This window comes from Acipenser ruthenus, chromosome 42 (assembly GCF_902713425.1).
Source record: "Acipenser ruthenus chromosome 42, fAciRut3.2 maternal haplotype, whole genome shotgun sequence".
NCBI lineage: Eukaryota > Metazoa > Chordata > Actinopteri > Acipenseriformes > Acipenseridae > Acipenser > Acipenser ruthenus.
The window spans coordinates 8,733,358-8,749,505 of NC_081230.1; the positions used below are offsets into that span (position 1 = coordinate 8,733,358).

The 16,148-nt window shown below is 45.7% G+C and overlaps 1 protein-coding gene across 6 annotated transcripts; it reads left to right on the forward strand.

Annotated features, from left to right (window-relative positions):
* The first annotated feature begins 720 nt into the window (after window positions 1–720).
* Window positions 721–15,690, forward strand: tfcp2 (transcription factor CP2). 6 transcript variants are annotated; one of them, XM_059011337.1, is made up of 16 exons: window positions 721–1,770; window positions 3,076–3,227; window positions 3,566–3,642; window positions 4,366–4,471; window positions 4,632–4,738; window positions 5,130–5,282; window positions 6,618–6,728; window positions 7,300–7,388; window positions 7,998–8,049; window positions 9,730–9,771; window positions 10,282–10,375; window positions 10,494–10,584; window positions 10,927–11,081; window positions 11,193–11,335; window positions 11,827–11,878; window positions 12,214–15,690. In XM_059011337.1, the coding sequence occupies exons 1-16, from the start codon at window positions 1,649–1,651 to the stop codon at window positions 12,246–12,248; spliced, it is 1,581 nt and encodes a 526-aa protein (XP_058867320.1). In that variant the 5' UTR covers window positions 721–1,648; the 3' UTR covers window positions 12,249–15,690. The 6 variants fall into 6 exon arrangements, with proteins under 6 accessions (XP_058867320.1, XP_058867321.1, XP_058867319.1 ...); XM_059011336.1 differs by having other exon boundaries at window positions 722–1,770; window positions 12,211–15,690; XM_059011339.1 differs by having other exon boundaries at window positions 724–1,770; window positions 10,927–11,030; window positions 12,211–15,690.
* Window positions 15,691–16,148: the final 458 nt, after the last annotated feature.

The following is a 16,148-nucleotide window of genomic DNA, read 5'->3' on the forward strand; positions in this document are numbered from 1 at the left end:
AAACATTCTTCAAAACGTTTCTCTCTAAAACCTCAGCAAAGTGCAGTAAAGCACAGGGAATGCACGGTGAAGCGTAGCTAGGCATTGTAAAGCACAGAGGGGTACGGTAAACTAACCCTTATGTAAGTTTCCCATTGCAAAGGTAGCCGGTGTAATAAAGCACAGTGAAAGCGTGCTGCTGACGGGAGATATTGGAGCGACATTTTATGTTACTTTTCAAATGAAAAATAAAATGGGAGGATTCAGTCTCGTCCAAGTGGGAGTCGCTTATATATCAAAGAAGTGTACACAACCATATCTGACTTTTCTTATACAGTAATAAAACAACACCTACATTAAAAATATAAGTACCGGCATAAGTGATTTTTCACCAAGATACATATCCTTGAGCCACCTAATTTCAACCACAAAAGTATTTTCTGTCTTTTTTCGAAACAGTTGGGCGTTATTGAGAAATACCGGACCTTCCAGGGGCTAATAGTTACGCCATTGGGCGGTCCGGTATTGCCCAATACCGCTCACCCTTTCGCGTATTATTATTTTTTTGCTTCTATAATGCACCGTGTATTGAAATATTTCACTCGGTTTGCAACCCATTCCTATTTTGCAAGCGCGTCACAACCGCAGCACAGCTCTCCTTCCCGCCCCCCCGGGCCCGGACAAATGCGATTGGCGAACCTCAAAAACCGAAACGTCTGTGATAGGCTCCCGGGCCCGCCTGTCAGTGGAACGGGGCGCGGCTGAGGCGGCCACGTGACCCTCGCAGGTAGAGTCACTTCCTTCACGGTGATGACGGACATGGCAGGAATTTGTGGTAGGAAACGAAGGAGCCGTCGGAGAGAAAACAGACTTTCTGAAGCGTTTCTTGAGCAATTTCTTGAAACTAACGCCGTTTTTAACGCAGCCCCGGGTGCCAGGGTTGTTTTAACGCACAGAAAAGGGTTCGGCGCGCTTTATTTAGTTTGTTTTGTTTCGTGAAAACAATACCTACCTGTTTCTCTCCCCCGCTCAAGACGCAGAAACCGAGTCGCTGTGTGTTTTCTTTTTGACTTGGAAAGTTTTTGGTGTCGTCATGGATTACAACATTTAAAACAGAAAGAAAGACAGGAAAAAAAAAAACGAGGTTGTTGATTATGTTTATAAGAAGATATGCAAACCATGTTCTAGGTGTTAATCGGATTCTCTTTTTTTGCAGAGTATATTATTATATATTATATACTGTATACGAGCAAGAACGAATAGAAACATTAGCAAGCGATTATTTCTAGCAAAATGCATGTCGCCGTTTTTTAAAATTCTTGGTTGAACCGCCTACGTTTTTATTTTGCTTTTAATAAAATATGCATTTTTTGGTATTGCTAGCAATACCAATAACACTGCAATGGAGCGCATTCTCTGCACACGTCTAACGCGAAAAAATCAAGTCGGCCGATTTATGTATTTGATGTAACTTTTGTGTTACGTAATTGCCATCGATACCGTTGCTTGCTCGTTGAACATTTTACGTCGATTAAGAACATTTGCTATTCAGTTTAGAGATTCATTTTTTTATTGTACTTGTTTAGAGTTGGTTTTGCTTTTGGTTTCCCCCCACTGTTTTCTGTTAATTTTGGGGGTCAGATTGATTTGAACCCCGGTCCCAGCAGCCATGGCGTGGGCTTTGAAGCTGCCCCTGTCGGACGAAGTGATCGAGTCGGGTCTGGTGCAAGACTTCGATGCAAGTCTGTCCGGTATCGGTCAGGAGCTCGGAGCTGGGGCTTACAGCATGAGGTAAGGACCACCTGTGATACAACACGAGGGCGATTCTACCCTGCATCTTAATCGACTCGTAGTAAACACAGGCGTGGATCAGACTGCTGTGCAGCTGGAGTCATCTTTCCATCCCTGCATTCTGTCGTGACTGAAGCAGTAAGCATGCAGCAAAGGGGGGCGTTTTTATATTCAGTGGGCAGAACATTAAGGTGCAAGTTGATACTATTGTCAACTTTTTCGTAAACAATCCGTTTTATTCATTTATATGTAGGTAAGTAGTCTTTAGTCTTTAGTATCTGATTTCCATTTAGTCTGAAGTTAGGACAGATCAGGTTTTTAATGTTGTGCAATGAATAGAAATATTGCATATTTTTTTGCTATTTTTGTGTGTGTGTTTCCAAACACGTGGGGCCACGACCTCAATAAAAAAAAAAAAAACCTCTTAAGCATTTTTCAAGGATGCTTGAGAGGTACTTAGGGAGTTATGTCAAGAGTTCTAACCAGGGATGGGAATCAGACTCCTATTGCACAGCAGTTTCACCTATTCCAGGTTTTACTACCAGCTTGATTAGCCACAGTGTATAGGTAACAAGCTCAGGTGTGTCAGATTTTTAAGCGCAGGGTGAAACCAGGAATGGATCAAACTGCTGTGCAACGGGAGTCTCTCGTTGCCATCCCTGTGTAGCATTGTAAACAGGGAGCAGGTCAGTGCAAGGTGATCATCCTCAATTACGGCCCGTTTGATCGTTCAGGGCTTCTGTTTTTGGTTGCATGTTGAACTTTTCCAGCCCCGGTGTGTCGGGGGGGGGGGGGTCATTGCCAGGCCAGCGTCCCAGCGAGGTGTCTCGTCTGCGGGCAGGGCTTCCTCGGGTTTCACAGCTCTGCCGGTCATGTGTTTTGCTGGAGACCGGCTCTGGCACACGCAGTGGAAACTCTGTCTTCTGTCAGAGGGTTGGATCTCTGAGACTGTTTACAGAAACTCTTGGGGTGGGGCGAGTTTTCAGATGGAGAGATTAGGGACTTTTCTGTATCGCTCTGCCACTGTCGCATTGTCTGAGCAGGCATGGAAATGAGACTCCTGTTGCATAGCAGTGTCAACCATTCCAGGGTTTACTACAAGCTTGATTAGCCACAGTGTGTACAGGTAACAAGCTCTGGTGTGTCTTTGCAACAGGAGTCTTATTTCTAACCCTGCTGCATGTCACTGTGTCTGTGCGTCGTGCTGGGTCACTGTGTCTGTGTGTCACTCTGTGTTTGTGTCTCTATCGCTCTGTCACTCTGTGTCTCTGTGTCTCTGTAACTGCCTCCCATTCCTCCCTGCAGTGATGTGCTTGCGCTGCCCATCTTCAAGCAGGAGGAGTCGAACCTCCCCCCAGACAGCGAGAACAAGATCCTGCCTTTCCAGTACGTGCTGTGTGCCGCCACCTCGCCCGCCATCAAGTTGCACGATGAGACCCTCACCTACCTAAACCAAGGTGAGCCCCCCCCCCCCCCCCCGCCTGGCAACCTGCCCACTGAGCTCTGAAGAGTCGGCTCTTATAGAAGAGTCCCTCAGTAAAAGCCCATCAAACAGTAATACAGTGGCAAACAATGGTAGACTAACTCCTGTAAAAGTTTCCTGTAGTAAAAGCATAGCTAAGCATTGTAAAGCACAGTGAGTTATGGTAACGCATGTGAAGACGTAAACAACGGAAAACTAACCCTTCTAAAAGTTTCCCACAGTAAAAGCACTCTCAGTAAATCCTTGGTGATTTGATTGACTGACTGACTGACTGATCGGTCAGTTTGATTCTGTGTCTCTCTGCCTTTTCAGGGCAGTCCTACGAGATCCGCATGCTGGACAACAGGAAGATGGGGGAGCTGCCTGAGCTCACGGGGAAGATGGTGAAGGTGAGGGAGAGGGGAGAGAGCTCCCTCCAGAGGCAGGGCTGGAGGCTGCAGTCGTGTGTGTCAGGGCGTGGCAGAGCGGAGGAAACGGGACTCGTTGTGGTGCAGGGCTGAACTCTGTGTGTCTCTCTCTCTCTCCTTGTACTGGGAGGAGTTCAGGATGCAGTGCGAGACACCCAGTCTGTGTGTTCCCTGTATTCCGTCCTCTCCTCTCTGTGTATAATCTGTTTGGTGTTTCTGTGTGTGTGAGGCTTGTATATTTATTTAATCGTTTATCTAGCTCTCTCCTATCTCCTCTCAGTATTACCTGCATGGTGTTTGTGTGTGTGACGGTTGCAATGCTGTGTATATGACTCTGTCTCTCTCGCTCTCTCTCTCGCTCTCTCTCTCTGTGTCTCTCTCTCTCTCTCTCTCGCTCTCTCTCTCGCTCTCTCTCTGTGTCTCTCTCGCTCTCTCTCTCGCTCTCTCTCTCGCTCTCTCTCTCGCTCTCTCTCTCTGTGTCTCTCTCTCTCTCTCTCTCGCTCTCTCTCTCTGTGTCTCTCTCTCTCTCTCTCTCTCGCTCTCTCTCTCGCTCTCTCTCTGTGTCTCTCTCTCTCTGTGTCTCTCTCTCTCGCTCTCTCTCTGTGTCTCTCTCTCTCTGTGTCTCTCTCTCTCTCTCTCTCTCTCTCTCTCTCTCTCTCTGTCTCTCTCTCTCTCTGTGTCTCTCTCTCTCGCTCTCTCTCTCAGAGTATTATCCGCGTGGTGTTTCATGACCGACGGCTGCAGTACACCGAGCACCAGCAGCTGGAGGGCTGGAGGTGGAACCGACCCGGCGACCGGATCCTGGACCTGGGTGAGCTGCCACAACCGGGCCTGAGCTGGACCTGGGAATACCAGCCAGGGGAACTAAGGGGAGCCAGGCAGGGGAGCCCTCGGAATAATCTGAACCTGCCTAATCTGACTCCCACCTCGATTTTATATTTTCTCTCTCCTTTTTTTTCCCCCCATGGAAGACATCCCGATGTCGGTGGGAATGATCGACCCGCGAGCGAACCCGACGCAGCTCAACACTGTGGAGTACCTGTGGGACCTGTCCAAAAGGACCTCTGTCTTCATTCAGGTGCAGGAGCTGGGGAGGGACACGGGGGCACATCAGAGTGATCTTTTTTTTTTTTTTTTGAGTTTTTAAAAACAAAAACTCAAGACGGAAGTCTATTGCCATTGGTCGGTACTCGATTGTAAAGATGAGGGGGGGAAATAAGGCTCCCATTGCACAGCAAGTTGATCCATTCCTGGTTTTACTGTGTTTTAATAAAACACACCTGAGCTTGTTACCTATACAAACTGTGGCTAACCGAGCTGGTAGTAAAACCTGGAATGAGTGAATCTGCTCTGCAATAGGAGTCTGATTTCCATCCCTGAAATACTGTAAAGTCTGCTTTAGTGGAGTGCATGCAGCTCTGCTGTACTGGAAAGCTGCCTGCTTGTTGAGATTGCCCTTCCCTGTCCAGGTTCACTGCATCAGCACGGAGTTCACCATGCGCAAGCACGGCGGGGAGAAGGGGGTCCCCTTCCGAGTGCAGATCGACACCTTCAAAGAGAACGAGAACGGGGAGTACACCGAGCACCTGCACTCCGCTAGCTGTCAGATCAAAGTGTTCAAGGTGAGGGGGTACACTGAGGGGGGTACACTGGAAACCTGCACTCCGCAAGTTGCCAGATCAAAGTGTTCAAGGTGAGGGGGTGCACTGAGGGGGGTACACTGGAAACCTGCACTCCGCAAGCTGCCAGATCAAAGTGTTCAAGGTGAGGGGGTACACTGAGGGGGGTACACTGGAAACCTGCACTCCGCAAGCTGCCAGATCAAAGTGTTTAAGGTGAGGGGGTACACTGGAAACCTGCACTCCGCAAGCTGCCAGATCAAAGTGTTCAAGGTGAGGGGGTACACTGGAAACCTGCACTCCGCAAGCTGCCAGATCAAAGTGTTCAAGGTGAGGGGGTACACTGGAAACCTGCACTCCGCAAGTTGCCAGATCAAAGTGTTCAAGGTGAGGGGGTACACTGGAAACCTGCACTCCGCAAGCTGCCAGATCAAAGTGTTCAAGGTGAGGGGGTACACTGGAAACCTGCACTCCGCAAGCTGCCAGATCAAAGTGTTCAAGGTGAGGGGGTACACTGAGGGGGGTACACTGGAAACCTGCACTCCGCAAGTTGCCAGATCAAAGTGTTCAAGGTGAGGGGGTACACTGGAAACCTGCACTCCGCAAGTTGCCAGATCAAAGTGTTCAAGGTGAGGGGGTACACTGGAAACCTGCACTCCGCAAGCTGCCAGATCAAAGTGTTCAAGGTGAGGGGGTACACTGAGGGGGGTACACTGGAAACCTGCACTCCGCAAGTTGCCAGATCAAAGTGTTCAAGGTGAGGGGGTACACTGGAAACCTGCACTCCGCAAGTTGCCAGATCAAAGTGTTCAAGGTGAGGGGGTACACTGGAAACCTGCACTCCGCAAGCTGCCAGATCAAAGTGTTCAAGGTGAGGGGGTGCACTGAGGGGGGTACACTGGAAACCTGCACTCCGCAAGCTGCCAGATCAAAGTGTTCAAGGTGAGGGGGTACACTGGAAACCTGCACTCCGCAAGCTGCCAGATCAAAGTCTTCAATGTCGGGGTGGTGGGGGGTACAATGGGTATTTGACTTTCATCCAGATCCCAGCATTGTAAAGCGCAGAGAGGTATGGTAAAGCATATTAAAAAAAACAAACCACAGTAAACTAATCCTTATAAAATGTCCCCACAGTTGAAGCGCAGCACAGTGCGATACAGTTCTGTGAAAGCACGGGCATGGTAAAGCATATCAATAAGCATGGCAGACCAGGGTAAAACTATGCATATCAGAAGCATGGAGAGGATAACTGCAAAAAAAATACCTTTTACAAGGAAGATGACGTGTCCTTGATTTTCAATCATTTTTTCTTTTGTTTCCGCGTTTCACCCCTCGCAGCCCAAGGGAGCGGATCGGAAGCAGAAGACAGATCGTGAGAAGATGGAGAAGAGGACCCCACAGGAGAAGGAGAAATACCAGCCCTCCTACGATACCACCATCCTCACCGAGGTGAGGGGCAGCGGGCTGGGACCCCCGGGGCTTCCAGGGGGGCGGAAATGAGACTCCCAGTGCACAGCAGCGTGATCCAGTCATGGTTTTACTATGCGCTTGATTAGACACAGTGTATAGGTAACAAGCTGAGGTCCGTGTCTTATTGGACTGGTAGTAAAGGCAGGAAAGAATACACCGTTTTGAAACCTGCAAGTCTTTTTTGATGTCGGTGATCAAGACCGAGAGAAACTTAGTCGAAACGTTTATCATTGAGGTTTTACTTTCTTTCTGTATTTCTTCAATCGATCGGTCGATCAATCAAAACCTTTTTATTAATCCAGACGAGTCAATTGAGAGCAAATTCTCATTTACACAGACAATCTGGCAAGAGGCTCACAGCACCACAGCGAACAACATCAAACACAATAAACAAGTTAAAAAACAAACACAGTCAATCCTAATACATAACTCTTCCTAATTCAGCACTGTTTATTGTTTTTAAAAGCTGTGGCTGTTGGGTTTGCTAACCGGTTCCAGTTCAGGCTCCAGTTTGGAATAGTAACTGTTCTGCCCGTGTTTCCATTCTCAGTGTTCTCCCTGGCCCGAGGTCTCCTATGTGTCCAACTCGCCAGCTCCCAGTTTCACCAGCTCCCACGCCAGCTTCACAGTGGCAGAGGGGTACGTGAGCGCTGGGGCGGGGGCGGGGGCAGGGCAGGGGGGGGGGGGGGGGGTGCTAATATTTATTTCATTTCTATTATTAAATCATCTTTATTTAACTAGGAAAGTTCCCCTGAGATTAAAAATCTTTTTCTAATGGATACCTGGTCAAGATGGTGGCCTGTAATACAAAAAACAATTCAAATGAGCACAACCAATGCTAACAAGTTCATCAAATTGATTTGGAGAGCAGGGGATAATAATATAGGAGGCAGTGTGGTCCAGTGGTTAAAGAAAAGGGCTTGTAACCAGGAGGTCCCCGGTTCAAATCCCACCTCAGCCACTGACTCATTGTGTGACCCTGAGCAAGTCACTTAACCTCCTTGTGCTCCGTCTTTCGGGTGAGACGTAGTTGTAAGTGACTCTGCAGCTGATGCACAGTTCACACACCCTAGTCTCTGTAAGTCGCCTTGGATAAAGGCGTCTGCTAAATAAACAAATAATAATAATAATAATAATAATTGGACCTACCAAATTGGGGTGAAAAATCTGGGGTTGGGAGGTGGGGGGGGGGGGTTAAAATAATTGGGCAGTCCTAAATAAAATAAGTAATATTCTTTTGTGTTTCAGTAACGGTTCCCCGACTCACCAGCCGGAGCCTGTTGCTGCACAGATCCCTGATGTGAGTACCCAGGGGGCGTTGCTCCCATCGGACTGTCGATCTAAAAGCAGAGGAAGTAACTTCTAATCTACTGTACATGGGTGTCTGTGTGTATATATATATATATATAAAAAAAATGTAATCTGCATTAAACTAAAGCTCATGGCAAGGCTGTACTGCATTAGCGTTGCTAATTGTGATAAGAAAATAGATTTCCTTTTAGAAATGTGGTCGGGCTCCTGCTAAATATGCTGGGGGCTGAATTCGAAGGAGTTGATATTTTAGAGACATCATAATTGCTTTAATTCTGAAGCATCTTTAATTGACTAACAGAGACTTCAGTTTCAGTAATCTGTTGCCACTGTCTGCGAGAAGCTCGTTTTAACAGAATGCTGCTGATTCTGCAGTTTTTGATCAATGGAAGTGATTTAATTGGGGATTGGGAATTGATTTGAAAAAGGAATTGGAATTAACCCTTTCAGGACCAAGCATTTTTTCAGATGGATGCTCCCCCAGGAAAATTCACTAAAAATCCATTTTTTTTACAGTAGCGTCTTGGGAATGGTGTCTGGGGAACATTATAAACTTTCAGAAACCATATCAACTATAAATGAAGTATTTTCTATTATGCATTCTGCTTGGAGATACACGTATTAAAATGTGTTATTCTATGACCCTAGGGACCTTGCAATACTTGTTGAAGGATATTGGGCAAATTACAAGACATTTTTTTCACCTGAGTGATTGCAATGACATAATACACGTTTTTTCTCATTGTCTTTATAAGCAATAATGGACACTACTCAAATTTTTTAATTTTTTTTTTTATTTTCTCACAATAAATATTTATAAATAAAATACCTGATAGATTTCGTTCATGAAGTAGTATCTGCTTATATCCACTCGTTTCTTGATATTTATAAATGTTGCAAAAACATATTAAAACACACGAGACAGAATAAATGTTCTAATAAGATAAGTGTTTACTGCGTTTCCCCTTTTTTTTTATTATTAGCTCTAGACAAGTTCCTGTGGTGTTTTATTTCTGCTTTTTGTCCCTGCCGGCTAGTCTGTCTCCGCCCTTTAGACACTAAATGCTTCTCTGTGACGTCACAGGAGGGGAAAAAACTATCAGGAAGTGAAAGTCGGTCCCTCCCGCAGCACAAAGGACTATCCACTAAGTGTCCTGAGGGCATCATGATTTTTAATGGTTAGGTTTAGGGTTAGATATTGGGTTAGGGTTAGGTTTTAGGGCTAGGGTTGCTTAAGTTTGGGGTTGGGTTACGGTCAGGATGGGTTGATTTCGTAGAGTTGCCAAGCTCTGGAAGTGAAAGTGGGATGCCCTCGAATGATCTGATGCCCTCAGGACACTTTTTAGTGAATATTCCTTTACGCTGCGTTCCTCCCCTGTCCATTGATATGAGTTTCAAGACTGTAGTGCAAAGTACCGTGGCTCTAAGTCATCAAAACGAAGTGCTTTTTTTTTTCCACGATCGCGATCCTAGAAGCCCAGTTCAGTACGGTCTTGTTAACACGATCCCGGTCCTTAAAGGGTTAACAGGAATCGCCCGCTCCCCCCCCAGCCCTGGTAAACAGCCTTGCCGTGTGTGTGTTCCTGTATTTCTGTGACGTGTACTGTTACTGGGAATAGGAGTACATCTGGAATGGTTAGTGAAATTGAAAAGCAATTCTGTCTTGCAGTTACCCTGCAATATCCTAAGAAGCGAGTGTCCGAGCAGCCAGGTAGATATGAAGCTTTATTTATTTCAAGGTGCAAAAAAAAAAAAAATACAATCCCACAGGGTCACACAAGTATGTCGTACAATGTATGAGTAAAGATGGAACCATGATCGTACCTGCATTGTGATTTATTAGACGTTCATACATTAGAATGTGTTAAACTATCTTTGATATATAAATTAGTACAGCTAATTTAATTACTGCCCAAGCAGTCAGTCAGTGATTTAAATTTATTTATTTTTTTACCACGAAGTTGTTTGTGTCTGTCGCTGTCTGTAGGTTTTGGGTCGCCCTAACTGGATGCCTTTTTTAAGAACGCTGAAAGAAAGTTCAACGGCAAACCTTTTCGTTTGTCATCGAACCTTTTTTTTGTTTTGTCTCGGCGTCTTCAATGTCGATAGCTGTCAGTGGTCTAAACCTCTGCAGTCTTTACTGAAGACAGACTCTGGTCCCTGAACTCTTGCTGTATTGTGGTAGATGTGTTTTTTTTTTTTTTTCTCTCGGAATGTTTAGAACCTGTTGCCCACGGCGACGCCGCAGGAAGCCCAGCAGTGGCTGCTCCGGAATCGCTTCTCCTCGTTCTGTCGGCTCTTCAACAACTTCTCAGGTGAGCGGGGGGGGGTCTAGAGGCACTGTAGGGGCGCCCTGTTGATTCCACCGTGCAATAAGGACATGGGGCGTGGGGTGTGCTTGAAGTATTAACAGAATAATCCTCCTCCCCCCAGGGACGGACCTGCTGAAGCTGACCCGCGAGGATGTCATTCAGATCTGCGGACCGGCCGACGGGATCCGGCTGTTCAACGCTGTGAAGGGCCGGTGAGTCTCTGTCTGTCCGTCTGTGCGTTGAGTAAGTGGTGTGCTTGTTGAAGCTCTGTGTGCTTGTGTGTGTGTGTGTAGGGATAGAGATAAGACTCCTGTTGCATAGCAGTTTCACCCATTCCAGGGTTTACTAGATTAGCCCCAGTGCATAGGTGGCAAGCTCAGGTGTGTCTTACCGACCTCCTAGTAAAACTAGAAATGGATCAAACTGCTGTGCAGCGGGAGTCTCTATTTATATCGCTGGTGTGAGCTGGCTGTGTTTGGTGTGTGCTCTTGCTAAAGCTGCCTGTGTGTTTTTGTGAGTGTGTCTTATTAAAGCTGGCTGTCTTGCCCCTGTAGGGTGGTCCGGCCCAGACTCACTATCTACGTGTGCCAGGAGTCCCAGCAGACCCGCGAGCAGCAGAAACACGAGAACGGAGACGCGGCCGGGGGCACCTTCTTCGGTGAGCCACTCGGGGAGCAGTCAGGGGCGCGGGGCTCACTGCCAGGAGCACGTGAGGAACACATTATTAAACCGAAAACTCCTGATCAGTGTGACCATGCTGTCTACCCGTGTTCATGTCGAGCAGCAGTATAACCTCTCCCTCTCTCCCCCTCCCTCTCAGTGTATCACGCCATCTACCTGGAGGAGCTGACGGCAGCGGAGCTGACTGAGAAGATCGCTCAGCTCTTCAGCATCTCCCCTCAGCAGATCAGCCAGATCTACAAGCAGGGCCCCACGGGGATCCACGTGCTGGTCTGCGACGAGGTGAGAGGCGGGCGCTCCGTCGCTCGCTGAACCCCCGGCACGGCTAGCATATTTACAATACAACTTCCCAGCGTCCTGTTCCTGAGGACAGTCGAGTTAGGCGTGCCTGTAATCAGAGCAGTGAAATTTCACACCCGGCTACGAAGCTCAACACAGAGGAAAATTGAGCTTTAGCATCACTGTGGGGAGGAAAACAACTAGAAATGGATCATTTTTAAAGCTTCAAGTTTTTATTTTATATTGAGGGGTCATGAAAGCATCTGAAGGGCTGTATTTGAAGAATTAACAGCTGCATTTGGGCTTCTGCGGTTAACACAGTGAAGAGTTATCATAACAATATAATGAGAGAGAGAGAATTAAAATAACAGGTAGATGCCAGATACAAATGCTACAAAAAAATTAAAAGTAGCCTGTCCTCCGACGAGGGCAGTGGCACTTGATGTGTGCGTCTCTGTGTATCTCTTTTCTGTTAATGTGTCTTTCTCTTGCAGATGCTGCTTAATTTCCAGGATGAGTCCTGCTTCATACTGGACACCATGAAAGGTAAGAAACTGTGACGATGATTCAAACGCTGTGCTGAATCTAGAAATGCTAAGAGAAACGAATTGAAAGTGAATAGGTGAGATACTGGGAGACTTAGACCAGGGATGGAAATAAGACTCCTATTGCATAGCAGTTTCACCCATTCCAGGTTTTACTACGAGCTTGATCAGCCACAGTGTGTAGGTAACAAGCTCTGGTGTGTCTTATTAAACTGGTAATAAAAACAGGAATGGATCAAACTGCTATGCATTTTTAAATTGTATTTAAAAAAAAAAAAAAAAAAAAAAAAAGTTCATGTGTGTTAATTAATTTATTTCAAATTTTGCCCACAGCAGAAACCAACGACAGCTACCACATAATCCTGAAGTGAGGAACCTGGCCAATGGGAGCTGAGCTTTGCAGCGACCTCCATGCCCCTCCCACCTCCATTCAGTCCCACTGCCCCCCCCCCCCCCCCCCACACACAGCCCCATCTCCAGACAGATGCATGCCTTTCTGTACAAAAAGAAACCTGGACACAGACAGGCTTGACTTTTTTAGTGTATGGCGTAGTTTATGGATGTCACAAGCAGGGGGCGATCTCTGTTTGTTTTAGGGTTAGAGCTGGATGCCTTGTCTCCTACCACCGCCTCCCTTCCAAAATAAACTCTTTCACCCACCCCTGCAAGACCTGCAGTTTTGAGTGACCAATTAAAGACGGATGCGGGCATTTTAACGCGCTCATGCAACAGGAGATCACGGAAATCGGGCAGTCTGGAGGGAGCAGTGCCGGGGTTGGACGATTTAACCCCTGGCTGCCCGGACTGAGAGAGACTCGGACACCGTTCTGTGTTGGTTCGGCAGGAGCAGCGTTGCATGTTTGGACTGAAGAAAGAAAAAAACTAAATGAATCTCAATGGAACCAACAGGAAGAACTCCATTCAAAGTTTATTTTTCTTTGTGTGTTTTTTAACTAATGTTTTCCACGTTGGTACGGGCCACAGAGGCTGCGTATATACAAAGCGTGCCGTGCAAAAAACTTTTACGGGATTGCAAAGAAGAAAAAAAACATAAGGAGTGTGAAAAAAAGGAATCCTGCCTGCTTGTCTTATTAGGGTTAGCAAACTGGTAGACTTGCCAGTGCAGACAGACAGTACTGCAGCTTTCAGCAGTGATGGGAGAGAACTGGCACCAGGTATGAGATAAATAAGGTGCAGGTTTTTAAGTTACCCCCCCCCCCCCCCCCCATCCTCCTCCACGGAACTTTTTTTTTTTTTTTTTTTTTGTGTTTATGTATTTTTTTAGTGCATCTGTGGACTTCAGCCTGACTCTTTCCCCACCGTTTGAAAAGGGGTTTAATGTGTCGGGTTTAGTTGGGGCTCTGATGTAAGGAGGTGCAGTTGCATGGTATTGAGCATTATGTGTTTATGATATAAACTTCTACAGTGGTGCACACAGAATACTACCAGAATCTCTGTGTCTTTCTGTCCGAGTGCTCCCTTGCATGTGCTCACTCGTGAAAAGTAAGTAAGTTGAATATAAATATGTAGTGTTATTGACCTGGAGCAGGGGTGAGAGGACGTACGCCTGCAGCACATGGCAGATTCCTCCCACTGCAGGTTTTACTGGGGTGCAGTATTACGCGCTGGGCCTGTGCTGTATTGGATCGTCTCGGTAAGCAGCTGGGTGTGGATGAGCTAGATGTAAAACCTGGTGAGTCTCGAGTCCGGATGGGATTCTGCGCAAGCACTCCCTGCGATTTTGGACCGGCGCTGGTGAACGAAGACTGAAAGAAGCTTGTATAAAAAATTCACACATCTCATCAAATCTTCAAAACCATGATTCGCTGTGTCTGGATTGAATGGTGGTCTTTTTATTTATTTTTTTTAAGTGACGTGTTGTAAGCGGTGTGTGTCGTTTCCAGTGCGTTGAGATACGAGGCCAAAAGCACAACAACGTGGCTCATTTGTAGGCCACCTAAAAGGCTCTTGAATGAAGACTAAGCCTGAGGATTTTTGGGGGTCTTTTTTTTTTTTTTTTTTAATGAATTTCCAATTCGTGTTGCCTTTTAATCGATTCCAGTTCCTTCCAAAAGGAATTCACCCCAGCCGTGTAAGTTTATTAATAGACACTGAGCGAGTCTTGCTCAACGGCTTCTTGAAAACACTGAGAAAGTCTTCAAGTCGAAACGTTTTGTCATTTTTTAATTCTCTTTTTTTAGTATATTTCTACGTACACCTCTAGGTGTTTTTTTTTTTTTTTTATAGCCCCAGGATTAAGCACAGGAGGTGTCCCTAGCTGTGTCCGGAGCTGTAGCGAGGCGTGTGGGACTGGCCATGCTCTCCCTGAACTCCCTCCAGCTTGCCATGCTCAGCGTCTTCAGCTTCAGCAGTCTTGGGAGAGAGATCCCAGCTCCTGCACCCAGCGAGTCCCGCCTCTCAATCTAAAGAGTGTGCACTAAGAGTTTATTCGCCATCCCGACCGCCCTGCTTTTGAAGCTTTGTGGATTGGGATTGCCGACCTGTGGACTCTCCAGCCAGCGGGATTCGCTGCCTCCTCCCGATCCCGATCCACAGGAATCCTGGAAGAGCCGCCCGGCAGACCTTGTCTCTCCTGTGCTGCTGCTGCGGAGGAACCTTCAAGCCAATCTGATATTATATATTGTGTGTGGGATTCTTTTTTATTTCTTTTTAAAATGTGTTTATTTTCTTTAACAGGATTTGCATGTAATCACGATGGGGATAGATTCTCAAAGCTATTGATGGCAAACTTATAATTAAAGCAATTTCTATTTTTCTAGGAAAGGAGGTGGGGGAGGGAAACAAACAAAATGCAGCAATTAAAATAAAAAACAATGTAAGAAACGAAAGATGCTAGAGACCTGCTTCCAATTCCCGAATGAAAATGACGGAGTTGTTTTCTGGTTTAATAATTAGTCAGGTGATTTGGAATAAATAGCTTTGGGAATCTAGCTTTGATAACTGTTAGGATCTGATTTTAATAATTTTTTTGTATTATGTGTATAGCCGTGGCAAGATGGTGCCCCCCAAAAAAACAGGGGAGGCAGAAAAAAAAAGGCAGGGGGCTGCAGCAGTAGAATCTTCTCATTGTGTTCTGATTGTGCTTTTCATTTCTCACGTTCTACCGAAGCCAGCAGAGGGGGAAAAAAAACAGTAACCCATCATAGTTTATTAGAATAAATTTAACTGTTCCACACTGCCAGTGTTTGTTTAAAGAATGCACTGTATACAACATTAATATAGCATTGCGATTTGAAGACCACGTCACAGGGTGTGATTTGTAAAATTTCCAGGAGGGGGGGGTTATAAAATTCACAAACTACAAAACAGTAGGAACTAGTAAAGATATATCAAGGTGATACACCACTAATATGCTAACATCTGCCACCAAGAAAATATTATTGTCGTTTAACATGTTTTATTATTATTGTTAACTAAAAGGTAATAACAATCTATGCTGTATAATGCTACAAACATTATCCGAACTAAAAACTGAGTGACGGTGTACTGTACACAGAATTGCCATACTATACTGAGCTTCAAAAGAAACGTATCACTTATATTTGACCATCAAAAGAAACGTATCACTTGTATTTAAATAAAATTCACTAGATGAGATTGAAAAATGACAGTGCCCTAGTCCAGCCTCCAGCATGTCGATCGCACGAAGGCGCTGTTGTCTTGACAGACGTGGCATATTGTTTTTTTTTTTTTTTTCTGTGATTTTCTTTATTGCTTTTATTTAAGCTTGCAATTCAACATCTGAAATCGCTCCATATCCAGCGTCTTAATCAGGTGATTAAGTGCATCTGCTTCAGTCACAGTCACTCAAGCGTGTCATGGTCAAGGATGAATGATCGAGTGATTAAAAAGAAACCAGAAACACAGATGCAATCGGGTCATTCTGCGTGGCTTTTGACAGCCTAGGAAATACGGTCCCTTATTTTCATTTTTTGCCTGCTTTTCGTTGATGTATTTGCTTTGAAATATGAGCTGTGTCTAGCCTCTGACGACTGAAGGGTAGAAGCATTTAATATCCTCAGATCTTAGAAATCCTTTGCCGTTTTCACTACATCGTAACACGACTACAGTGTTCATCATACCAGCAGTAATCTGTAGGTCATTCTATTTCAATGTAATATTTTTCAGTTACGTACTGTATGCTTGAACGCAGCATACTTACTGTATTCTGCCTTTTAAAATGCAACCACCAATGGCTTAAAACGGATGTGTTTAACATAGTGCTTTTAAAAAGTTTCCTTCCTTTATGA